Source organism: Coregonus clupeaformis, chromosome 20, assembly GCF_020615455.1.
Source record: "Coregonus clupeaformis isolate EN_2021a chromosome 20, ASM2061545v1, whole genome shotgun sequence".
Taxonomy (NCBI): domain Eukaryota; kingdom Metazoa; phylum Chordata; class Actinopteri; order Salmoniformes; family Salmonidae; genus Coregonus; species Coregonus clupeaformis.
The window spans coordinates 36,890,871-36,917,296 of NC_059211.1; the positions used below are offsets into that span (position 1 = coordinate 36,890,871).

The 26,426-nt window shown below is 42.8% G+C and overlaps 2 protein-coding genes across 3 annotated transcripts; one reads left to right on the plus strand and one right to left on the minus strand.

The window, feature by feature from the left end:
• The first annotated feature begins 224 nt into the window (after positions 1-224).
• LOC121533332 (5'-AMP-activated protein kinase catalytic subunit alpha-2) lies at positions 225-17,427 on the plus strand. The gene is made up of 11 exons (XM_041839163.2): positions 225-470; positions 7,198-7,339; positions 11,108-11,201; positions 11,391-11,535; positions 12,438-12,525; positions 13,420-13,644; positions 13,897-14,059; positions 14,182-14,364; positions 14,656-14,811; positions 14,901-15,027; positions 15,256-17,427. Exons 1-11 carry the CDS (start codon positions 371-373, stop codon positions 15,516-15,518), a joined length of 1,686 nt encoding a protein of 561 aa, XP_041695097.1. The 5' UTR covers positions 225-370; the 3' UTR covers positions 15,519-17,427.
• Positions 17,428-17,928: 501 nt separating this feature from the next.
• LOC121533333 (FYN-binding protein 1) lies at positions 17,929-24,533 on the minus strand. Of its 2 annotated transcripts, none has more exons than XM_041839165.2 (11): positions 24,497-24,533; positions 23,448-23,607; positions 22,876-23,058; positions 22,687-22,765; positions 22,540-22,574; positions 22,280-22,349; positions 22,092-22,163; positions 20,066-20,106; positions 19,252-19,288; positions 18,851-18,962; positions 17,929-18,725 (listed from the first exon to the last, which is right to left on the minus strand). In XM_041839165.2, exons 1-10 carry the CDS (start codon positions 24,509-24,511, stop codon positions 18,872-18,874), a joined length of 783 nt encoding a protein of 260 aa, XP_041695099.1. In that variant the 5' UTR covers positions 24,512-24,533; the 3' UTR covers positions 17,929-18,725; positions 18,851-18,871. The 2 variants fall into 2 exon arrangements, with proteins under 2 accessions (XP_041695099.1, XP_041695098.1); XM_041839164.2 differs by having other exon boundaries at positions 20,066-20,109.
• Between the last annotated feature and the right edge of the window lie 1,893 nt (positions 24,534-26,426).

A 26,426-nucleotide genomic window follows, 5' to 3' on the forward strand; every position in this document is an offset into this window, starting at 1 on the left:
ACTGTAACCAAAATGAGAGAACCAGGGCAATAATAATACTGTAGTATAGGATATTATGTAATAACAGGCTACATTAATTAGCCTACATTATGCCTAGAATAAATTACATGTTCTGTAATTTATTTCTGACCCAATATTTGATAAGGCCTATTTAACAAAACAAAAAAAGCCAATATCTATAGGCTTCTCCTTCACTCCCTCCCCCTGCGCCATAGAGTGCCACTGTAGAGCGCTGTCCGTACTCGAGAAGAGAGTTGTTGCCTTGTCCACTGTACGGCGGACCCACCTCCCCCTCACCTCGCGTCCGCAGCCAACGCACCAAGCAGAGAGCTCGAGCCTACCGGAGCCGTTAACGTTATTAACGTTAAACATGGCAGAACGACAGCAGAAACATGAAGGCGGCCGAGTGAAAATCGGGCATTATCTCCTAGGAGACACTCTGGGCGTCGGCACCTTCGGCAAAGTAAAGAGTTAAGTCACGTGCTTGTCAACAGTCATGTCGTGGGAACGTTTGCTGTTATTGAGTGTAAATAATCGTAGCCTGTGTTTTCGTCCCCAACTCAGCTGTGGGCTATTTAGATAACTACGCGAAGTACGTAGCTTTGGCTACGTAGTTATAAACAGGCTAGAATAGATTAACGTTGTCTCGGTTTATGTGTAGAGAACGTGGTTTGGTGAAGCTAGCTCTACCCTGTCCACTCGCGCACCAGTAATGATAGGCATTACATGCATAATTAGGCTACCTTCGGCAACAATGATGGTGTAAACAAACAACTCGCACATAATTGTAACGTCTGACCGCTAGTGAATGTCTGAGGTTGACTTTGCTAGTGGCAGTAGACCTTTAAACTTGTCCTATGTGGCTATGGAAATGTAGGACATTTTAAAAGAAAAATCTACCGTAACGTTATAGCTAAATAGTGCTCATCATCACCAGTATTCCTCAATCAAACCATGGTGTGAATTATCCCATGGCATGGCATGGACAAAATGAGAATTTAGAACGCCTCATCAAGTTACCTCATGTCTTCACCTCAGCAGTCTCAACGTGACCTTGCCGAATTCAGACCCACACCCCACTCCCGAATCCTCCCCTTTCTCTCCCACTGCGCTGCAGGAGGTGTGTTAGATTTGAGACCTGAGTAGGAGAGTGTAACCAGCTACTAGCCAACAATAACAGTGTTTCTTCATTGTTACAGACAGGCAATAACCATGTGGCTACAGACAGACTATAACAATGTTAATACAATGTGACAGACAAACAGATCAAGACAGACAGACAAACCCTGACAGACAGACAGACAGACAGGTCACACTTGTCTTATTCACCTTGTAATCTATGTGTAGGCTTTAGGCTTACTGTAATTGGTGTGTTGTATTTTACCTGTTTGTTATGTAGGTTACTTACTGTTGTGAACAGATATAGCTAGTCCAGTAATGTGGAAATAGAGATGTTCTGAATCATGTCAAGTTGACTACTGTGAAACAGCCAGGATTCTGTTCTTTATCAGGCAATAAATGTTTAGCTGAGTAGCATACACATTACAGCACACATTCCCCTAGCTCTCGAAAAAAAACCTTCTTCTCTGTATGCAGGGTTTTCAGCGGTTACATTCGCCCACATTTGGCTCCATGTGAACTACAATTCCGACGCTGTGTTTTAACGTTTAGAAAAGTCAATAATCATCACTTTCAATCCAGTTCTCGAAACATATGCTGATATGTCCCTTATCTTTCATATCAGAGAGAAGGAATCTTTCAAATAAAAAATATACACTTACTGTAGCAGTTTTGTACAGCTCCACAAGCTGTGTGTGCCTCCAGTTGGCGAACTACACTTCCTCTTCAGTTACGCTTACACACAGGTGTTCGGAGCACCCTAGATAGATAATTAGCACAGGTGTCCGCCTATGTCTTCCGTAAATAAACTATGTTACATGGAGCTATGGCTGTGTGGGAACACTAACCTTAACCCTATTAAGGTGTGTAGTAGAGGTCTTCACGGGTCCAACAAGTTGGTTCCATTTCAAAATGGGTCCGTGGCTTTCCCACTGACCCGATATGCATAAATTAATTTTAAATAAACAGACCTGTTCTGAATGGACCCGAGGACAGTCAGACCCGTTCCGAAAAGGGCCTTGGAAAACAGACCAAAACAGACCTGTGCTGGTTCGGATCCGAGAGAAAGAGAGAGAAAGAAACCTCCAACTGGGCGCTGCAAGCGTCATCAATAAACAAGGATATTGGCCAAATGATCCAGTTACATGTCCTTACAAACTGAAAAATGACAAAAAAACAATTTGTTGTGTTTCGATGTGTAGCATATTAAAAACTTTATAGTCTATTGATTTATAGATTTTTACTTTCCTAAAAAATTGTTGTCTGTCTACCTCACGGTAAATACGATCGATAAATGCAACAGGGCATTGCATGCATATAGGCCTATAGGCTTAGGTGCCCACTGTATGATATTAATATTTCAAAAATAAATATTAAAGGAGACAAGTTTAGGCCTAGCCCTAGAGAGACCGAGAGAAAGATAGAGATATGTCGGCGCCATGTTCCTGACATCGGCATGGATTTCTTTATACTTGTCAGATAGGCTACAGAAGGAGGCTAATTCATACATTTCGATCAGAATATATTTGATAAAGATAAGCATTATATTGTTAGATTTAAAGGAGTAACTCTGGTAGGCCTAAAACAGTTGGAGTGCCGGTGTGCACTGCCTTCATAGTCCTGCTGTAGCTAAGCCTAGTAATAGCCATACCACACCAAACGTTGCTTAACGTGGTCCTCTGTAGCTCAGCTGGTAGAGCGCGGCGCTTGTAACGCCAGGGTAGTGGGTTCGATCCCCGGGACCACCCATACACAAAAATTTATGCACACATGACTGTAAGTCGCTTTGGATAAAAGCGTCTGCTAAATGGAATATTATTAACTTTATAAGGGTGTCAAAAGTAAGTCAAGTCCTTGTTTATAGGGAAAATACAAAACAGGTTATTATATTGCACCATTAAATTACTTACAAAAAAAGGTGATTGCCTGCCCAACAAATGACAGCAATAGGCTAATGCTAGGCTATTTCTTTTACAACAGGCCTACTTTTAACCTTAAACTAAATACCGAGCACAAAATTAAAGACAGTTAATTTAGCCAATGAACATTTCTCAAGAAAATGAAACAAAACACTTTTTGCATAGGCTATTTAAAGAAATGGTTTAGATTATTAAATCATTAAAGACCTACAATAATAATAATAATAAGGATTTACAATAACAATAATGGCTAAACAATTGATAATAAATACGAAAATAAATACATGAAATTGCATCAAACCTGAATAGCGAGTTGCACACAGTGCATTTGGCCGCATAAAACTTGTCCCAGAGGACATTCCCCTTGTCGGCTCCTTTTCACTATACTCTTTCTCCTCTAACTTTCATTTTACTTAAATGAAAAATGACTAAATCTTCACAATCAACAGTAGCCTAGGCCAAGGCTCATTTAACTCGCTCTCTCTCCTCAGCAGCAGGCGCACTTGAGGTGAGCAGCCAGAACCAGTTTCAGCTGGATATAAGCTATACGTTTTATTGAGTTGCAATTTGCTGACATATAACAAGCTCGGGCAGTTCTCACCACACAAACACTAAATTAACAGAGGACAGGTCCAATCGGATCCAGTAGGTAAATACATTTTAAGTGCACATACCCTAGACCCGACCCAGATCCAAGAGAAAGTCAGAATTTAGGACCCGCTCGGGTCTTTTGAAACACCTCTAGTGTGTAGTAATTGAACCTTTTTTAAAATTATTATATTATCCTTATGTTTCCAAAAATGTACTGCAAGCGATGCGCGTTAATGTTTACAGCAAGCATCTGGGCTTTAACAAAACTCCTCTGGTCAGAAGATACTATCGTCAATAGGCACTAAAACAATTAGTGTCTATGAATGGGGAAACATTCTGCTAGCGCCTACCTCAGCAGAGTCTGTCTGACCTTGGCCACAGAGGAAAAGACTAAACAGGTTTTTACACTGAACAAAAATATAAGCGCAACATTCAACATTTTCAAAGATTTTACTGAGTTATAGTTCATATACAGTGGGGGAAAAAAGTATTTAGTCAGCCACCAATTGTGCAAGTTCTTCCACTTAAAAAGATGAGAGAGGCCTGTAATTTTCATCATAGGTACACGTCAACTATGACAGACAAATTTAAATAAAAAAAATCCAGAAAATCACATTGTAGGATTTTTAATGATTTTATTTGCAAATTATGGTGGAAAATAAGTATTTGGTCACCTACAAACAAGCAAGATTTCTGGCTCTCACAGACCTGTAACTTCTTCTTTAAGAGGCTCCTCTGTCCTCCACTCATTACCTGTATTAATGGCACCTGTTTGAACTTGTTATCAGTATAAAAGACACCTGTCCACAACCTCAAACAGTCACACTCCAAACTCCACTATGGCCAAGACCAAAGAGCTGTCAAAGGACACAAGAAACAAAATTGTAGACCTGCACCAGGCTGGGAAGACTGAATCTGCAATAGGTAAGCAGCTTGGTTTGAAGAAATCAACTGTGGGAGCAATTATTAGGAAATGGAAGACATACAAGACCACTGATAATCTCCCTCGATCTGGGGCTCCACGCAAGATCTCACCCCGTGGGGTCAAAATGATCACAAGAACGGTGAGCAAAAATCCCAGAACCACACGGGGGAACTAGTGAATGACCTGCAGAGAGCTGGGACCAAAGTAACAAAGCCTACCATCAGTAACACACTACGCCGCCAGGGGACTTAAATCCTGCAGTGCCAGACGTGTCCCCCTGCTTAAGCCAGTACATGTCCAAGCCCGTCTGAAGTTTGCTAGAGTGCATTTGGATGATCCAGAAGAGGATTGGGAGAATGTCATATGGTCAGATGAAACCAAAATAGAACTTTTTGGTAAAAACTCAACTCGTCGTGTTTGGAGGACAAAGAATGCTGAGTTGCATCCAAAGAACACCATACCTACTGTGAAGCATGGGGGTGGAAACATCATGCTTTGGGGCTGTTTTTCTGCAAAGGGACCAGGACGACTGATCCGTGTAAAGGAAATAATTAATGGGGCCATGTATCGTGAGATTTTGAGTGAATACCTCCTTCCATCAGCAAGGGCATTGAAGATGAAACGTGGCTGGGTCTTTCAGCATGACAATGATCCCAAACACGCCGCCCGGGCAACGAAGGAGTGGCTTCGTAAGACGCATTTCAAGGTCCTGGAGTGGCCTAGCCAGTCTCCAGATCTCAACCCCATAGAAAATCTTTGGAGGGAGTTGAAAGTCTGTGTTGCCCAGCAACAGCCCCAAAACATCACTGCTCTAGAGGAGATCTGCATGGAGGAATGGGCCAAAATACCAGCAACAGTGTGTGAAAACCTTGTGAAGACTTACAGAAAACGTTTGACCTGTGTCATTGCCAACAAAGGGTATATAACAAAGTATTGAGAAACTTTTGTTATTGACCAAATACTTATTTTCCACCATAATTTGCAAATAAATTCATTAAAAATCCTAACAATGTGATTTTCTGGATTTTTTTCTCATTTTGTCTGTCATAGTTGACGTGTACCTATGATGAAAATTACAGGCCTCTCTCATCTTTTTAAGTGGGAGAACTTGCACAATTGGTGGCTGACTAAATACTTTTTTTCCCCACTGTAAGTCGATCAGTCAATTGAAATAAATTCATTAGGCCCTAATCTATGGATTTCACATGACTGGGAATACAGATATGCATCTGTTGGTCACAGATACCTTAAAAAAAAAGTAGGGGCGTGGGTCAGAAAACCAGTCAGTATCTGGTGTGACCACCATTTGCCTCATGCAGAGCAACACATCTCCTTCGCATAGAGTTGATCAGGTTTTGATTGTGGCGTGTGGAATGTTGTCCCACTCCTCTTAAATGGCTGTGCGAAGTTGCTGGATATTGACGGGAACTGGAACACGCTGTCGTACACGTCGATCCAGAGCATCCCAAACATGCTTAATTAGTGTCTGGTGAGTATGCAGGCCATAAAGAACTGGGACATTTTCAGCTTCCAAGAATTGTGTGAAGATCCTTGCGACATTGAGCCGTGCATTACCATGCTGAAACATGAGGTGATGGCGATGGATGAATGGCACAACAATAGGCCTCAAGATCTTGCCACGGTATCTCTGTGCATTGAAATTACCATAGATAAAATGCAATTATGTTCGTTGTCCATAGCTTTTGCTTGCCCATACCATAGCCCCACCGCCACCATGGGGCACTCTGTTCACAGCGTTGGCATTAGCAAACCACTCGCTCACACGACGCCATACACGCTGTCTGCCATCTGCCCTGTACAGTTGAAACCAGGATTCATACGTGAAGAACACACTTCTCCAGCGTGCCAGTGGCCATCAAAGGTGAGCATTTGCCCACTGAAGTCGGTTACGACGCCGAACTGCAGTCAGGTCAAGACCCTGGTGAGGAAGAAGAGCACGCAGATGATCTTCCCTGAGACGGTTTCTGACAGTTTGTGCAGAAATTCTTCGGTTGTGCAAACCCACAGTTTAATCAGCTGTGCGGGTGGCTGGTCTCAGACGATCCCGCAGATGAAGAAGCCAGATGTGGAGGTCCTGGGCTGGGGTGGTTACACGTGGTCTGCGGTTGTGAGGCCGGTTGGACGTATCATTCAATTCTCTGGCAATAGCTCTGGTGGACATTCCTGCAGTCAGCATGCCAATTGCACGCTCCCTCAAAACTTGAGACATCTGTGGCATTGTGTTGTGTGACAAAACTGCACATTTTAGAGTGGCCTTTTATTGTCCCCCAGCACAAGGTGAACCTGTGTAATGATCATGCTGTATAATCAGCTTCTTGATATGTCACACATTTCAGGTGGATGGATTATCTTGGCAAAGGAGAAATGCTCACTAACAGGGATATAAACACATTTGTGCAAAACATTTGAGAGAAATAAGCTTTTTGTGGATATGGAACATTTCCGGGATCTTGTATTTCAGCTCATGAAACATGGGACCAACACAAATTGTGCCTTATAGCCTACATTGCAGCAGTTGAACAGAAACATTCCAGTTGGTTCATGTGTGTGTGTGTGTGTGTGTGTGTGTGTGTGTGTGTGTGTGTGTGTGTGTGTGTGTGTGTGTGTGTGTGTGTGTTGTAGTTGGAGAGCACCAGTTGACAGGTCATAAGGTGGCAGTAAAGATCCTGAACAGACAGAAGATAAGGAGTCTGGATGTGGTGGGCAAGATCAAACGAGAGATACAGAACCTCAAACTATTCAGACACCCTCACATCATCAAACTGTGAGTACAACATACACACACTAAGGCACTGCATCTCATTGCTTGAGGCGTCACTACAGACCCCCTGGTTCGATTCCAGGCTGTATCACAACCGGCCGTGATTGGGAGTCCCATAGGGCGGCGCACAATTGGCCCAGCGTCGTCCGGGTTTGGCCGGTGTAGGCCGTCATTGTAAATAAAAATGTGTTCTTAACTGACTTGCCTAGTTAAATAAAGGTAAAATAAATAAATAAAAAAAACACACAGACTCAGTGTTTGTTTACTTACGCGCCCCAGGAGCTGAATTGGGATTTGGGAGGTCCCTAGGTCAGGGGTGTGCCGGGGTGGGGGGATGGTGGGGGGTGATATACTAGCCTAAATATATATACTGACAAAAGCACATATTACAGGTCGGGGAGGGATCTACCATTTTACGGGGGGAGAATGACTGTGAGAAGGTCAGTTCTGGTGACCTTTTAAAGGAAATCCTACTCCAAAATGATTGAAAAAAATATATATGCTGACAATATAATGACCCCCTCCAGAAATGAGCCCAATATAACTAATTAGTCCATATGATCAGGCAGGTGTGCTATTTAGCAATAATTATTATCAACCTGATGTAGCCCACCTGATACAGCATAGTGGCTATAAATAAATGGGCTGAGGGTTGCCCATTTACCGCATTGGGCTAATCATTAGCTAGATCACAAACTCTGTTCCTAGTTATAGCAACATATGGATGACTTGAATGTCCCCCCCATGTAGCCTACTGTTAATATAATGTAGGCATACCTGTTACACCTGACCGTGTTACATTTAGCCTAGGTCTTTCCTATGCGTTCAAAGCCATTGGTGTCCGCTAGCGCGCATAAACCATGCTGCTGCTAAAAACTCTGGTTCTAAAATGGTGCAATCTTTTATTTATTTTTATTTTTAGGGGGTAGATCAGCTTTAATACTGCAGTTGGTTTGTAGCTTCCATCAATGTAATTGTCTGCATCATTTCCAATCCCCCAAATATTTAAACAAAAAACAAAACAAATATATATATACATACAGTACCAGTCAAAAGTTTGGACACACCTACTCATTCCAAGGTTTTTCTTTATTTTTACTATTTTCTACATTGTAGAATAATAGTGAAGACATCAAAACTATGAAATAACACATATGGAATCACGTAGTAACCAAAAAAAAGTTAAACAAATCAAAATATATTTTATGTTTGACATTCTTCAAAGTAGCCACCCTTTGCCTTGATGACAGCTTTGCACACTCTTGGCATTCTCTCAACCAGCTTCATGAATGCTTTTCCAACAGTCGTGAAGGAGTTCCCAAATATGCTGAGCACTTGTTGGCTGCTTTTCCTTCACTCTGCAGTCCAACTCATCCCAAACCATCTCAATTGGTTTGAGGTCGGGTGATTGTGGAGGCCAGGTCATCTGATGCAGCACTCCATCACTCTCCTTGGTCAAATAGCCCTTACACAGCCTGGAGGTGTGTTTTGGGTCATTGTCCTTTTGAAAAACAAATGATAGTCCCACTAAGCCCAAACCAAATGGGATGGCGTATCACTGCAGAATGCTGTGGTAGCCATGCTGGTTAAGTGTGCCTTGAATTCTAAATAAATCACTGACAGTGTCACCAGCAAAGCACCCCCACACCATCACACCACCTCCTCCATGCTTCACGGTGGGAACCACACATGCGGAGATCATCTGTTCACCTACTCTGCGTCTCACAAAGACACGGCGGTTGGAACCAAAAATGTCAAATTTGGACTCATCAGAGCAAAGGACAGATTTCCACCGGTCTAATGTCCATTGCTCATGTTTCTTGGCCCAAGCAAGTCTCTTCTTCTTATTGATGTCCTTTAGTAGTGGTTTCTTTTGAGTAATTTGACCATGAAGGCCTGATTCACGCAGTCTCCCCTGAACAGTTGATGTTGAGATGTGTCTGATACTTGAACTCTGTGAAGCATTTATTTGGGTTGCAATTTCTGAGGTGCAGTTAATTACCGATTTCTGAAGCTGGTAACTCTAATGAACTTATCCTCTGCAGCAGAGGGAACTCTTTGGTCTTCCTTTCCTGTGGCGGTCCTCATGAGAGCCAGTTTCATCATAGCGCTTGATGGTTTTTGCGACTGCACTTGAAGAAACTTTCAAAGTTCTTGAGATTTTCCGCAATGACTGACCTTCATGTCTTAAAGTAATGATGGACTGTAGTTTCTCTTTGCTTATTTGAGGTGTTCTTGCCATAATATGGACTTGGTCTTTTACCAAATAAGGCCATTTTCTGTATACCACCCCTACCATGTCACACCACAACTGATTGGCTCAAACACATTAAGAAGGAAATAAATTCCACAAATTAACTTTTAACAACGCACACCTGTTAATTGAAATACATTCCAGGTGACTACCTCATGAAGCTGGTTGAGAGAATTCCAAGAGTGTGCAAAGCTGTCATCAAGGCAAAGGGTGTCTACTTTGAAGAATCTCAAATATAAAATATATTTTGATGTATTTAACACTTTATTGGTTACTACATGATTCCATATGTGTTATTTCATAGTTTGATGTCTTCACTATTATTCTTCAATGTAGAAAATTGTAAAAATAAAGAAAACCCCTTGAATGAGTAGGTGTGTCCAAACTTTTGACTGGTACTGTATATACATACATATCTTTTTAAAATATATTTTCCTTTCTTATTTTCCCCTAACCCTACCACCCCTCCCCTAATTGGAGTAAACTAATGGACAACAACACTTAGGCTTCTACTTCCAGCTTATACATACTGTATACGTGTTACGGACACAATATATTTTACAGTAGTTATCTTTTGTTCGTTTTTAATCCCATCCTTCAGCTACCATCAACCCCTCCAATCTATCTCTGAAGCCCATCCAGTTTGATTTCTATTTTGCCATATATTTTTGATGGTGCATTTTACTAATTTCTTGGATTTGAGAAATAAGTGTAGCCTAGTAACACTAGAAAACTCAGTGATCCTCTTTTAACAGTGGCCATCAAGACTGCTTTCAAAGGTGTGTATTCCCACGACTGCATTAAGAATGTTGTAGGCTACAATGACTGGGCATGCATATTTCTCTCCCTGTGCGTCACTCACAATTTGAATGCGCCTCGAGAGGAATATTATTTTTCTTGCATAGAATGCGACAGGCTGAACAATTGAATAGGTAAACTATTCTACTATGGGGTTGTCTGAGTTTGCTGTTGCTTAGCCTACTCATGTTGTTGGCTGTGGAAAATTAAACGTGGTCAAAATGTTTCATTTGATAATTCTAATAGGCTAACGAAAGGTACTGGGTCTCAGCTCCACCTGGCTTTCATTTGGATCATAGACCTGGCGGGACCCAGCCGATTTTAACCCCTGGGAGCACCCCCCACCCCCTCTCGCTCTCCCACACACAAATAATCAGTTCCTTCCGGTTAGCAGAAATCTCTGGTTAAGAAGATAAAGTTTATAATTCCGGCTTGGATAAATCCCTTCCCAGGTGTCTAGTGTCTCTCTCTCTCTCTCTCTCTCTCTCTCTCTCTCTCTCTGCTTCCTCTGTGAGTGTTAATTGTAGGGTTAGGCCACAGTGACATTGTGAGCTATGGCTTTATGACAGACTTTCAGCCAATGTATTCAGCACAATAGCCACTCAGAGACACAATAGCCCTGTCTGTCTGTGTGAGAGAAGGAAGGAAAAGAAAGAGAACAAGTGTATTTCTGACATTTCTCCTGAGTGTTTAAGTCTGTCTACCCCCTGTGTGTGTAGGTACCAGGTGATCAGTACTCCTACAGATTTCTTCATGGTGATGGAGTATGTCTCAGGAGGAGAGCTGTTTGACTACATCTGCAAACACGGACGGGTGAGATGTATGACTGACTGAATGACTGGCTGACTGACTGACTGACTGACTGTCTGGATTGATTGATTGATTGATAGATACAGACACGGGCCATTATATGGTGACATTTGTCATAGTGACAGTATGTAGTAACATTAGAATAGAAGAAACTACTAACCTCCTACTCGGTACCTCATATTGTGTGTGTAGGTAGAAGACAAAGAGGCTCGTCGGTTGTTCCAGCAGATCATCTCAGGGGTAGACTACTGCCACAGACACATGGTGGTGCACAGAGACCTCAAACCTGAGAATGTCCTGCTGGACCATTCCAAGAACGCCAAGATAGCTGACTTTGGTATGCTACACACTCTCATGCATGCACATAAATAACAAATTGAGTTATCCACAAAGATATCCATAGCCACTGTATCAGCAGTAGCAAATGTCAAACCAAACCACTTCTCTTTTAGAATATACCGACACCTATATGACTCTGATTACTCTGGACAGGGGGCTTGGGTGGGGTGCGTGTGTGTGAGGAGGGGGGGTTGTTGCTTAGCAACAGGCAGGTCTGATATCCACTCTGGCAGGGAGCCCTGTCAGGGCCTGTGTCACCTGATCATAGAAAGACAGCGGGAGAGAGAGAGGGGGAGAAAGAGGGGGAGAGAGAGAGAGGGCAAGGGAAGAGAGAAAATCGTGGGAAGGTTAGGTCAAATCAAAAAATACAATCCAGTTTTATTTGCCACATGCGCCGAATGCAACAGGTGTAGACCTTACAGTGAAATGCTTACTTACAAGCCCTTAACCAACAATGCAATTTTAAGAAGAAAAAAAAAAGTGTTAAGTAAAAAATAGATAACAAATAAATGAAAACATTTTTTTATTAAAGAGCAGCAGTAAAATAACAGTAGCGAGGCTATATACAGGGGGTACCGGTACAGAGTCAATGTGCGGGGGCACAGATTAGTCGAGTTAATTTAGGTAATATGTACATATGGGTAGAGTTAAAGTGACTATGCATAGATAATAAGCATGTATAGTGAAGGTAAGGTTAGGGAGAAGTTGATCCTATCAGCGCAGCATGTGTGGAGCTTAGAGGACTGGGTTAGTAAAGCTGAATAAACACATTATACAGGCCTAGAGACCTAACCATGGCACGACCTAACACTAACCCTCTCATAACATAGTTCCAAGATAGCATCAGGAACTTGAGCTTGAAGATAATGTTGTTAGAAAATGATGTGCTCTGGTCAACAGGGTTGTCAAACATGATGTCAGATGGGGAGTTCCTGAGGACCAGCTGTGGATCTCCCAACTACGCTGCTCCTGAAGTCATCTCTGGAAGGTGTGTGTGTGTGTGTGTGTGTGTATGCAGGTCCTAAGGTTGATACTGTAGGACAGGGGTACAAAAATGTCCTAGGTGGCAAAAGTCTGGATGGATATATTGTCATTTATCAGCATAGTAACAAACCCCCACCTCGTTTTCAAGCTAATTTCCTGCAATTCGACACATTTTGCCATGTCTTATGTGTGTTCATATAATAAAAGCTGCTAATGCACTACCAAATTTAGAAATTGCTATTACAATTACTATTACAACTTACCTGACCGAGTTCCTTAAAGCTGCAATATGTAACTTTTTGGGTGACCTGATCAAATTCACATAGACATTTGTGTTATAGAGCTATCATTCTCATTGAACGCAAGTCTAAGAAGCGATAGATCTGTTTCTAAGCTTCCCGTTTTTAAGTTTCGTTTTTGAGTCTGTTACTTTCGGTTTTGTACACCATCTTCAAACAGCTGAAAATACAAATGTTTTTGTTATGGAAAATATATTTCACAGCGGTTTAGATGGTACAACGATTCTCTACACTATACATGCTTGTTTGGTCACATAAATTGAAATTAAGCGAAGTATTATCATTTTTGTAACCAGGAAATGGCGGCATAGCCACGGGAAGTAGGGGTGCTGAGCACCCCCCGAACAATCCGAAGAAGAAAAAAAACAGTCCTTTATTACCAGACCGATATAGCCGTCTGTAGCGTGGGCAAAATAACAATTCTGTGCTCCCCCCCCCCCGGGTTCGGATCAGTACCGCGGTCTGCCTATTGAGTGTGGTTGCTGTAGGATGTTGTGGTGTGATCCTGTATGCTTTTCTTTGGTAACAGGTTATATGCTGGCCCTAAGGTGGATATATGGAGTTGTGGGGTGATCCTGTATGCTTTGCTTTGGTAACAGGTTATATGCTGGCCCTGAGGTGGATATATGGAGTTGTGGGGTGATCCTGTATGCATTGCTGTGTGGGACTCTGCCCTTTGATGACGAACATGTTCCCACACTGTTTAAGAAGATCAGAGGGGGTGTGTTCTATATGCCAGAATACCTCACTCGCCCTGTTGCCTCCCTGCTGCTGCTCATGCTGCAGGTCGACCCATTGAAGAGAGCCACCATTAAAGACATTAGGTAACCCCTGACCTCTAACTTCTAACCTTCCCTACTGATGATGATGCTGATGTTTTTAATGGGATAATACTGGCAAACGTAGCCAAACGCTGGTTTGTGGTGGTTGAAGGTTGGTCCAGAGCAAAAGAATAGAAGAATCATGGACAGTAACTGTTATTTTGTTTGTGTTTGTGTTTGTGTGTGTGTGTGTGTGTGTGTGTGTGTGTGTGTGTGTGTGTGTGTGTGTGTGTGTGTGTGTGTGTGTGTGTGTAGGGAACATGAGTGGTTTAAGCAGGACCTGCCAGGCTACCTGTTTCCTGAGGACCTGTCTTATGACGCCACGGTTCTGGATGAGGAGGCCGTCAGGGAGGTGTGTGACAAGTTTGAGAGCACAGAGTCTGAGGTGATGTGCAGCCTGTACAGCGGAGACCCCCAGGTACATACTGTACATGCACACTAGTGCAAACACACACACACACACTTAGTCATACAGTAGACAGACAAACACACTCACCCTCTATCGCTCTCTCTCCACCCTCTCTCATTCTGTCTCTCCAGGACCAGCTAGCGGTAGCATACCATCTGATTATAGACAACCGTCGTATCATGACCCAGGCCAGTGAGTTCTACCTGGCCTCCAGCCCTCCCCAGGGCTCCTTCATGGAGGATGGCATGCCCCTGCCCCCCGGGGTCAAACCACACCCAGAGAGGATGCCCCCCCTGCTGGTAGACAGCCCCAAGGCAAGCACCTGTACCTGGTTCTATTCTATGTACTATTAAAACCTAATGTAGACAGGACTATCGTCGCGTCTATAATGTTTATATAAAATCAGATACAATATCTCTAAAGTGTAAACACTTGATGAAGTGCTTCTTCCATGATACTAGTCTAGCAGTCAAAAACAAAACTGTTGGAATGCAAATGCAACATTGGCAGTATAGTATATTTGCATGCAGTCTTCTTGTCCTCATGTATTTGTGACTGCTTGTTGGGGAAAATAAAGATTCTCTCCTCTCTCTCTCTGTCTGCAGGCGCGCTGCCCGCTGGATGCCCTGAACACCACCAGAGCCAAACCCCTGGCAGTGAAGAAAGCCAAGTGGCACCTAGGCATCAGGAGTCAGAGCAGACCCTATGACATCATGGCTGAGGTCTACAGGGCTATGAGACAGCTACAGTATGACTGGAAGGTGAGGCACAGTGTGTGTGTGTGTGTGCGTACGTGTTGTGTGTATACTGTACATGTTAAGGTGTGTGTGTATGTGTGTGATATGTGTAGGTGGTGAACCCGTACCACCTGCGTGTTCGGAGTAAGAACCCAGTAACAGGCAACCTGGTGAAGATGAGTCTCCAGATGTACCAGGTGGACAACAGATCCTACCTGCTGGACTTCAAGAGCATCGACGGTACAACAGCTCTATAACATGAAAATATCTTATAATATACACCAAAGCAAACTGTCCTTAGATACCTGGTTAAACCGTAGTAACTGTACTTTTTTACTTATTTGAAACAGCATTTACAGTTTTCTCTTATTACAACTGTACAACAATTACTGAGTACAGATGAGTAGCTACAAAAACAAACACTAACCTTTCCTCTCCTGTCCTGAACGCTCCTTTCCCCCTCTCCAGATGACATCATGGAGGCAGTAGGGTTTAAGTCGGGCTCTTCCACCCCCCAGAGGTCAGGCTCCACTGCAGGGCTCCATAGACCAAGACTCAGTGTGGACTCAGCCTTACCTGCCGTGGATCTCCCCCAGCTCAGCTCCTCCCTGCCTGGGTCGCTGTGCTCCAGCGCTGCCCTCATCACCTCCACCCCCACCCCGCGCCAGGGCAGCCACACCATGGACTTCTTTGAGATGTGTGCCAGTCTCATCACCACACTGGCCCGCTAGAGAGGGTTAACCCTGCTGGATAACCTGAAGTTTTCCCTGGTCAACGTCAAAAAGTCAGGAAGACTCCAGGTCCTACTTGCATAACCTCTAAAACAGAACCTTGCCCTGAGCCTTGTAGTTAGACAGTTTGATATCGGTGTGATCCTGGCCTAAGTTTAGTAGAACACTGACCGCTGCAGGGAAGACGTGCCTCTAACCCCATATCTAGAGTCAGTCGTGTGTTGTTACCTCCATGTGTTATAGGTTTGGGCTGGGCAAGTGATACTGATTCTAGATCTGTGGTTAGGCTTCCTGTCTAGAGCCATCCTGGCCATGGGAAAGGTTAGGGGTGTTAGGGGTTAGAGATCAAACTTGCTGGGGCAGGGTCACGTTAGGTCAAATCTACTGTAGCTCCCATAGACTGTATAAAGATAGGCAGCTCCTCACACATTTCTCTCAACCTCCAATCAGCTGCTGAATAGCCATCACCATAGAACTAGCCTTAGCGGAGTTGCAAACAATTGTATGTATCTGGTTTTCAAGGATACAGCTAATTCAACCTAGCTTTCTTTTCCGCTGAAAACCGGATGTGGGAACTCCGCTAAGGCGTTTTCTTTTATGCCTACTACGTTAGGTTACCATAGAACAAACACATTGCACATTTTATTTTTGGTTTTAAATGGTTTTTATAACGACACAGATTTTGTTATCCATATATATCATATATTTATATTACTATCATTTTGAGTAGTGGAGTAGATGTTGATTGAAATGACATACCAAAAAATGTAGTTTCTACATACAAAAAGGATTGTTATTATTTAGATATCAGATTCTTCTTTTTTTTTAAAGAGATTGTTTTAAAGGCTGTGTGTGGTTACTGAATATTGAGTATTGAATCACTGCTGATGTTTAAGAATTCCATACTGAGTTTGAAGATATTTTAGGTGAGGTCGTAGAGAGAGGGGAGGCTAGCTGACTGGTAATATTGTTCTGTGGATTAGTTGGCATTGATGCTAACGTGGCTGGCTGACGGAGGAGGAGGAGGAGGGAGGGAAGTGTATCTGTAGCAAGCCTCAGAGGACTCTAAGCTCCAGAACCTTTCTCCAGGTGCCTTAAAAACACAAATGTTGCTTCTAGCTTGGTGGCCATGTTGTTTTGTTTGTAGAAACAGAATGGAAACCATACTGTTGTTTCTGTTTGTGTGTACACTGATGTGTGCTTGCCATGGATTGGTCAGAAGACATACTGTAGTTTATGTGCCAATGAGATTTGAGATCTGACTAATATAACTATAGGTAGAGCGAGAGAGGGGGAGAGATGATAGGCATTGGAATAGATATGCAAGACCACTGACTGATTAGAAGTCGTATAAAAGTATTGCTTATAAAGCACTCTGTTCTCTGGTCTTTATAATGGAACAAATCTCCCTTTACTATTTGTCCGATGGTTTACAGTATACAGTTTTCCTCCTGGCTCTGTCTGTCTGTCCTGTTCTGCTGGAGCCAGTAAGGACTGGGCTCTGGCTGATCTGATGCATGCTAGTGTGTGTTTCTGTTGTGTTCTGGTACCATGATGGTGATCTGTTCTGTGTTCGGTTTGTTACTAAATGTAGAATCATTTGTATCTCTCTTTCCCTCCCGCCCTCCATCTGGAGTTATTTGTTTGTCGTTTATTAGCGTGTGTTTTGAGCCACAGCGAGAGGAGACACTAAACCTCTCTTCTATCCTTCTGTTACCTTGTTTCCTGTTACCTTGTCATTTGTCCTAAGTAGCAGTTAGTGCAGTCTGTTTTCTCTCTTTATGAGACTATACATTCAATAAGGAACCCAGACCTATAGAGCAGCGTTTCTCAAACTGTCCTGGGGACCCAAAGGAGTGCAGGTTTTGGTTTTTGCCCTAGCGCTAAACAGCTGAATCATATAATCAAAGCTTGATGATAAGTTGATTATTTGGATCAGCTGTGTAGTGCTAAGGCAAACAACTAAACGTGCACCCCTTGGGGTCGCCAGGACCGAGTTTGGGAAACACGGAAGAGGGACATATTTATAGAAACTCTGCCCCCTGCTGCAAGACTCATGCAATTACCCACAGCAACACCCCTGTTCTCTGCTCGTACAAGGGAAAGGTATTTACACACACATACTACTTACTTTAAGGTATACACACACCCACTCTACCAGTGTAAGGTGTACCTCTTGCCAAGGGTTAAGGTGTGTTGTCAATGCATCCAGACTTCAGGAACCAAAGTGTTCTTCACTGTGTGAGAGTGAAATCTACCTCTCCCTCCCTCTCTTGTTCCCCGCCGTCTCTCTGTCTGACGTGTGGTTTTTGTGTTATATGCACTGCATGGTGTTGCTGTTCTTATTTGCACTTTACTGAGAATTTATTGTCAAACACAATAAACTGACCTATACAATAGACCACTGCTTTGAGTTTTTATTAATCACCAGATCACAACTAGCAGAGGTGGTAGCTAAATGAGCATGACTTAAACTAAATGTTACATCAAATGGCTTTCTCTCTCTATAATACTTAATGGGAAATTCATTGGGAATATAAAAAACAACAGAAAAGTCTAATATGGCAGGCATCCTATTCCCTGTGTAGTGCACTACTTTTGACTGAGCCCTATGTGGCTAACCACTTAGGTCAAAGTTAGTACACTACACAGGGAATAGGGTGTCATTGGAGACACAGACAGTAGCTGGATACAGTATTGAGTCGTCATAGCCATTTCAAACACGAACACTTGTAAAGATACATCATTACACAGTGGAACCTCAACCATCGCATGTATGGTATCCCATAATTGTCTTTCTATAAAACGATTAAACATTCAGTATAAACAGAACTGCTCTCTGTCTGTATAATGCCCTTCATGTCATCCTCCATAACCCTGGACGGACATCAATACAAGAGATTAAATCCAAAACCGTGCTATAGTGTCCTTGACATTTATCGGTAATTTCCAATTAAAAGTTATTTGCCGACATCTGCAGCATTTACCTTGAATGCGATCTCCGCGAACATGGTAACATTGCCATAAAAAGCTGCTTTGTCGACTAGAGCGCTCGGATTGAATCCCGGCCGAAACAATATTATAACAGAAATAGTCCATCTGATTGCAGGTTGTGCAGACAGAGATCCTACAAGTCTTTGTTATCTGGCAGATGACTGGCAGTCGACGACAGACATACCATCTTGCCGTTCTTCTTCTGTTCTCCAGCTGCTCACAGAAGAGAGAACAGACCCAGACATCATCAATGCATTATCAATAGCCTTGTAATTGACTGATCAGCGTTTCTGCTCAGTGGTGACTATTTGAGCTGTAAAGTAAAGCAACTTTCTCACCTGTAGGTAGTTTGTAGTCTACTAAGTATCACTGATGATGATGTCTGCATACAGGTCAGGAGGAGGAAGAATCACCATATCTGGAAGCTTCAAATCTGCTTCCTCTTTACACCTACAGAGAAACACACACAGATGCCTGTCACACACTCAAACACAAAAGCCTTTCAGACACACTCAAACACAAATGCCTGTTAGACATACACTCAAATGCCTTTAAGACACATAACACACACACACACACACACACACACACACACACACACACACACACATGCCTGTCAGACACACACCTACACTCACACACACTCAGTGACACAGCTCAATAACATTCACAACCCAAGCCCAGAAAACCAGTCTGATAACAGAATACACAATGTGACATTTCTTTCTATCCTACTTACAGGTACACCGTCTCTGGTCCTTCTATGTCCATAGGGCCTGGAAATGAAAGAAGGAAGATGTTTTAAAAGAATTTTCCCACTGTCATCTGAGTGTCAGATTCACAAGTAGAAAGTGAATTCCTTTCACTGAACTCATGAATTCCAACAACATTCTTTCAACCATTATGAGCTGGTTTCCTAGACCCAGATTTAACCCTACTGAGGGGTATACTACAAACTAGGAACAATGAATTAGCCAGCTAACTTTGATAACAAACCATAAATAACTGTTGAGTTTTTGATTCATTAATAAAGTTAAAGTTCTATATGTGTTTTGGTTGTTGAGTCAATAGATCATGCCAATTTCAAGCTCATCTTTCTAAAAAGTTAACGTTATTTCAGAATATTTAGGCAAGTTAGCTGGCTAACTCATTGATCCTGCTTTGTAGTATACCCCTCGGGACTATTACAGATGTAGGATCTTAATTTGAGCCAGTTTGGTCCAGCAGGAAAATAATCCTGCAACAACAGGAAATGTGAATTATTATGTGGATTATAATTAATGGACATTTTTGTAGGGGTTGATACATTTTTCATAAGGGAAATGTAAAATCAAGTTTTAAAAAATGTAAATGTGGAAATTACAAACTTCAGAAGCCTTTTTTGCATTGCAAGAAAGTTCTCCTGCAACAGGGTGATCAAATTAAGATTCTACATCTGTTTGAAAGAAAGGCATGCACAATGGATAATTTGGGTCTGGGTAACCAGCCCAAGGACTATAGACCTAATGTGTGCAATGTGTAGGACACAGAATCCACCCAGAGCGGTTACTTACTGATCGGTTCTTCTTCAGGTTCAGTTTCAGGTTCTTCAGGTCTTCTTAGAGGGAGACAGTAGGGAAAGAGAGAGATTGGGAGTAGGGAGAGGAGAAGAAAGAGAAAAAAATAAGAGAAGAGGAGCTGCTGAAGGAAATGTAGTCTATTTCAGAAGAACAGAATAGCATACTCTGAGTTGTCCTTATGTTAGGCCCTGATCTGGCTATGCCATATGGCTGTGGGCTACACTAGTTCATTTAGCAGACAAGATTTGCTTAGAATTCCGTGGAATTATTTTATAGTATGAAGAATACAATTGAACATAGCTGAATAAAACAGAAAGGATATTTTCTCCAAACGATTTGAGGGAGTGCGCACATGCAGCTATTCTGTGTTGAGCGGATAACAAAGAAACAGGTACTCCTATATGCTTAATTTAGAGTTATTTGTGTAACTTTAGTTGTGATACAACTGTTGGGCTATATGTTTTCATTTGTAATACATTCTAAGGCTGCATGATGTGACTCTAATGATGATTTGAAAAAAGTCACATGAAAGGCATGAGCTCTGCTTTGTTTGTTGCGCAGGCTGTACAAACTTCATCAGTCTCTCATTCACAATTTGACAAGCACTTGATAATACCTCGAATTTCCCAGCTGCATCCCCTTTGTTTGGCCGTAATGCCCCCTAAAACAATCCATGCCTTTTGCGGCCAGTGGCCATTGTGCCCTTGGGCTGAATATAATAATTATAATTCCCTTCTCCCGGCTGCGTGCCGAAGCACCTCTCACTCACATGGCTCTCAGTCACGTGATCGGGCCTTTCTCACTATGCTACAGGTGAAGACCGACACATCGGGGACGCAACTGCTCGCATCCTTATCTAATTCTGAGGCGCATATTGAAGATATTGGAAGAACTGTCCACATTTACTTTTCGTCAGCCAACAAGATGAGTAGGCCTAACGAACAGCAAAAGCACTAGCCTATGTCAGTCTACTATCCCCCATAGTACAAAAGTTTACTTATTCTATTCTGTGCGAGAAATAAATATTCCAAACATAGTCTGGGACAATTGTGGGATGCGATAGATCCCAAATTAATTCAACCACTAGCATAAAAAAACCAGATTTAAGCAATGAGCCTGACGCAACAGATTAGAACGTTTAGCTTAAAAAGTTGATAAACTATTAGGCTATTTCTTCACATTATAAGCACAGCAATGCGCACACGGCAGTAGGCTTTAAGCGCAAATGTTCCATTAGCAGGAAAACACCATTCTCAAAAGTGACCACAAATGCGATTATGCATGTAATGCTTTTATTATAAAGGTGCATTTTTATAGTGAAAATTATCTTCCCCAAACTTGAAACTCACTCATTGCGTATGTATGCCTGTTACGCTCTACACCCGTTCGTTGTAAAGCAGATTAATGTCCTTCATTTTAAGAAGTTATTTGGCCACTTTAGTTGTGATAAAAACCTTTTCAAAACATATAGGCCTATGGCAGTGGCGGCTCCTGAAAAAATTCTCAGGGGGGGCAATTTTTCTGATGATTTAGGTGACCTACACACATTTAAAAAAAGATATGTCCAGCAACAACATGAAGACAGGGGCAGCATATAAGTCAATACCAGAAGCATTTATTGACTGATCCTCAAAAGGTTCTACAGCTGCACCATCGAGAGCATCCTGACTGGTTGCATCACTGCCTGGTATGGCAATTGCTCGGCCTCCGACCGCAAGGCACTACAGAGGGTAGTGCGTACGGCCCAGTACATCACTGGGGACAAGCTTCCTGCCATCCAGGACCTCTATACCAGGCGGTGTCAGAGGAAGGCCCTAAAAATTGTCAAAGACTCCAGCCACCCTAGTCATAGACTGTTCTCTCTGCTACCGCACGGCAAGCGGTACCGGAGCGCCAAGTCTTGGTCCAAGAGGCTTCTAAACAGCTTCTATCCCCAAGCTATAAGACTCCTGAACATCTAATCAAATGGCTACCCAGACTATTTGCATTTGTGTGTGTGTGTGTGTGTGCAAGTGTATACCTCGTGATGGGTCCCTCTACAACAGGTTTGTGGAAGAAAGTGGCCAGCTTCTGAAGTGCTTCATGTCTCGCCCTGCAGAACAGACAGACAGACAGACAGACAGATAGACATCAGAATGGAGGCTATTGGACAGAATATTGTTAATAATATTAAAATCATTATCTATCTATTATGTATGTGTGACTCACTGCATGTCAATGTCATCTATGCTTGCATCACTGAGTGTGTGTTGGTGGTGGATGCTAGGCTCTCTGCTTCCTGGAGGAAGAACAAGCACACAATAATAGCCAACAACAACAACAAGCAATAGTTAGCCAAAGATATTTTAGGTATTTCAAGAGGAACAAAACATCTAAGAAAAACAGGAATTGCAGGAAGGTTAGGCCAGTCACGGCTCATTGATAGTTAGATAGATCATTCTGTGGTTTGACTGTTGTGTTTCACTCACCCATCTCCGGCATGGACATTGTTCGGATTTGGCCGCTGTAGAAGAGAATAGAGAACGTTCATAGGTTAAACTTGCATGGATTTCGGACGCAGCTGTAATCAGACTGTTATAATAGTCAATATTGTAATATCTGCGTTATGGACTGACCTCTCTGTGGGCTCTTCGTCAATGGGGGAGGAGAGAGGTTCATCATCATCATGCGTCCACTCCTCACTGTCGTCTGTGACTGGGGGGGAGAACACACACACACACAGAGATTAATTGTTTATTTGGATCCACAATATGACACGTGTGCATGTGCACTAAATTAATGACTGTAATCAGTGAAGTACTTACAGCTGTCTGTATCTTCCTGTAGTGGGTAGTGGTTGGACGTCCTGCTGTCTATACTGGCCACCTCTCCTCCCTGTTCTACCAGAGTGGTGCTGTTCTTACAGCTGATGGCCCGAGAAGCCTTCTTCCCCAGTTCCAACATCTCCTTAATGTCCAGCTCCAAGTGGCTCACTGAGATGTACCCATCTACACACACACATACATATAACACATACAGATGTAGGATCTTAATTTGAGCCAAAATAATCCTGCAGCAACAGGAAATTTGAATTATTATATGTGGACATTTTTGTAGGGTTTGATACACTTTTCATTAGGGCAAATCAAGTCTGACATTTCAAATGGGAAATTACAACCTTTAGAATACTTTTTAAAACTCAAATACACTACAAGTTTGCATTTCCTGCTGTGCACCTGCTATAACTGAGATGTACTAATCTATGCACCCACATTGATATGTAAACTTATATTCAAACAACTACTCCAGATTTTGAGCCATTCATTTGACTGATTTTATGCACATCTGTATTTGTGTAGAGGTCAGAGGTCAGGGGTTAGGGAGGTGTGTAACCTACATGTATTAGTGCTGTCCCTGGCCAGCCATTTTCCTTTGGGGCAGTTTGTGGTCCGTATGATGCTGACGATGTCCCGATTCTTCACAGCCAGGTCGTTCTTACGTCCTTTAGACGCTACCATTACTGTAGCCTGGTATATAGCCTCCTTCTGACCTGTTATCTACACACACACACGTAAATATACTCTCAGCAGCCCATACTGTATTTACTGTAGAGGAGCGTGATTCATGTAATGTAAATCTGTTAATCCAGTTGGGCTTTACATTAATGACATAAACTGCTAGTGGGGCTGCTACTGTTGATATTACCTTGTGTATTAATCTGTGTATTACAGAGCATATTAGTGTAGTGTGCAGTGTGTGCAGTGTATGTAGTGTGCGTACTAGCAACACTTTGATATTTATTTGATAAGTCCCACCCCTTCCCCCGTCGTTAGTATTCAGACTTGAGATCCAACTCTGACTGAAAATCATTCATTGACGTCATTGGGAGACTTGTGTAGCTCAGCTGGTAGAGCACGGCGCTTGTAACGCCAGGGTAGTGGGTTCGATCCCCGGGACCACCCATACACAAAAATGTATGCACACATGACTGTAAGTCGCTTTGGATAAAAGCGTCTGCTAAATGGCATTTTATTTATTTATTTATTTACTTGCTCAAAAATGTAAGTTAACCCTGTGTATCTCAAGTCAGAAGACATCTCTCTGTGTTATTACCATGTAAACATGTTGTTCAGATAATCTGCCATCCTGAAGGAATGAAATCACACTGGTTTCTACTGCCCGAGAATACTATTCCACCCTCCTTTCCTCTCCTCTCCTCTCATCTCCCCTCCCCTCCTCTCCTCTCCCCTCCCCTCCTCTCATCTCCCCTCCTTTCCTCTTTTCTACTTCTCCTCTCCTCTCCTCTCCTCTCCTCTCCTCTCCTCTCCTCTCCTCTCCTCTCCTCTCCTCTCCTCTCCTCTCCTCTCCTCTCCTCTCCTCTCCTCTCCTCTCCTCTCTCCTCTCCTCTCCTCTCCTCTCCTCTCCTCTCCTCTCAGGGTTACTTACCTTAAACTTCTTCATCTCATTTTCTTTCTTCTCTCTCTCTTTCTGCTCTTTCCTCTCTCTTTCTTTCTGTTCTTTCTTCTCCTTCTCCAGACGTTGTTTTTCTTTCTTTTTCAATTCTTTCTCATCTGGGGTTTCCGAGGCAGGTTTCTTCAAGAACCAGCCAGTCTTGAGTGTTTCTTCAGTCTGTAAACAATTGGAAGATGAGGGACATGTCTGTCAAGATCTTTAGTGGGTCATTAGATGAACACATGATAGATGCAGAGAAGCACCTGAGAGATAGATCAAACCTTTACTGTGTGTAACACAGACCTGGGTCAAATACTTTCAAATACTGAGCTATACCCAGAATATTCCTTACCGGAAGCTGAGTCTCAGCATATGGGTCTGTGAAAGATGAAAGGAAGATAAATAGTTAAGAAAACATGATGACATCTGAGCCCATAGTTTCTGTTAATTTATCTTATTGGCTGCAGTTATGGCTAGATAAGATCCAATCATGAGTGAGAAAGCAATGTCAGTTTGTCAAGGGTTGATAGGAGAAAAGAGTAAAGGAGACAGACATCTCCGCTCAGACTTAAAAACACATACAGTGGGGGAAAAAAGTATTTAGTCAGAAACCAATTGTGCAAGTTCTCCCACTTAAAAAGATGAGAGAGGCCTGTAATTTTCATCATAGGTACACGTCAACTATGACAGACAAATTGAGAAAAAAAATTCCAGAAAATCACATTGTAGGATTTTTAATGAATTTATTTGCAAATTATGGTGGAAAATAAGTATTTGGTCACCTACAAACAAGCAAGATTTCTGGCTCTCACAGACCTGTAACTTCTTCTTTAAGAGGCTCCTCTGTCCTCCACTCGTTACCTGTATTAATGGCACTTGTTTGAACTTGTTATCAGTATAAAAGATTGTCTCCTGAGTGGCGCAGTGGTCTAAGGCACTGCATCGCAGTGCTAACTGTGCCACTAGAGATCCTGGTTCGAATCCAGGCTCTGTCGCAGCCGGCCGCGACCGGGAGACTCATGGGCGGCGCACAATTGGCCCAGCGTCGTCCAGGGTAGGGGAGGGAATGGCCGGCAGGGATGTAGCTCAGTTGATAGAGCATGGCGTTTGCAACGCCAGGGTTGTGGGTTCGATTCCCACGGGGGGCCAGTATAAAAAAAATATGTATTCACTAACTGTAAGTCGCTCTGGATAAGAGCGTCTGCTAAATGACTAAAATGTAAATGTAAATAAAAGACACCTGTCCACAACCTCAAACAGTCACACTCCAAACTCCACTATGGCCAAGACCAAAGAGCTGTCAAAGGACACCAGAAACAAAATTGTAGACCTGCACCAGGCTGGGAAGACTGAATCTGCAATAGGTAAGCAGCTTGGTTTGAAGAAATCAACTGTGGGAGCAATTATTAGGAAATGGAAGACATACAAGACCACTGATAATCTCCCTCGATCTGGGGCTCCACGCAAGATCTCACCCCGTGGGGTCAAATTGATCACAAGAACGGTGAGCAAAAATCCCAGAACCACACGGGGGGACCTAGTGAATGACCTGCAGAGAGCTGGGACCAAAGTAACAAAGCCTACCATCAGTAACACACTACGCCGCCAGGGACTCAAATCCTGCAGTGCAAGACGTGTCCCCCCTGCTTAAGCCAGTACATGTCCAGGCCCGTCTGAAGTTTGCTAGAGTGCATTTGGATGATCCAGAAGAGGATTGGGAGAATGTCATATGGTCAGATGAAACCAAAATATAACTTTTTGGTAAAAACTCAACTCGTCGTGTTTGGAGGACAAATAATGTTGAGTTGCATCCAAAGAACACCATACCTACTGTGAAGCATGGGGGTGGAAACATCATGCTTTGGGGCTGTTTTTCTGCAAAGGGACCAGGACGACTGATCCGTGTAAAGGAAAGAATGAATGG

Bases quoted from the DNA above. Each gene is read 5' to 3' on its own strand.
- LOC121533332 (XM_041839163.2), top strand. From the start codon at position 371: ATGGCAGAACGACAGCAGAAACATGAAGGCGGCCGAGTGAAAATCGGG. The intron at 11,536-12,437 runs GTATGCTACACA...TCTGGTCAACAG, and splicing joins CGCCAAGATAGCTGACTTTG to GGTTGTCAAACATGATGTCA. The intron at 13,645-13,896 runs GTAACCCCTGAC...GTGTGTGTGTAG, and splicing joins GCCACCATTAAAGACATTAG to GGAACATGAGTGGTTTAAGC.
- LOC121533333 (XM_041839164.2), bottom strand. The intron at 22,766-22,875 runs GTAAGTACTTCA...TCTCCCCCCCAG, and splicing joins ACAGGAAGATACAGACAGCT to TCACAGACGACAGTGAGGAG. The intron at 22,350-22,539 runs GTGAGTGAAACA...TTCTTCCTCCAG, and splicing joins AATGTCCATGCCGGAGATGG to GAAGCAGAGAGCCTAGCATC.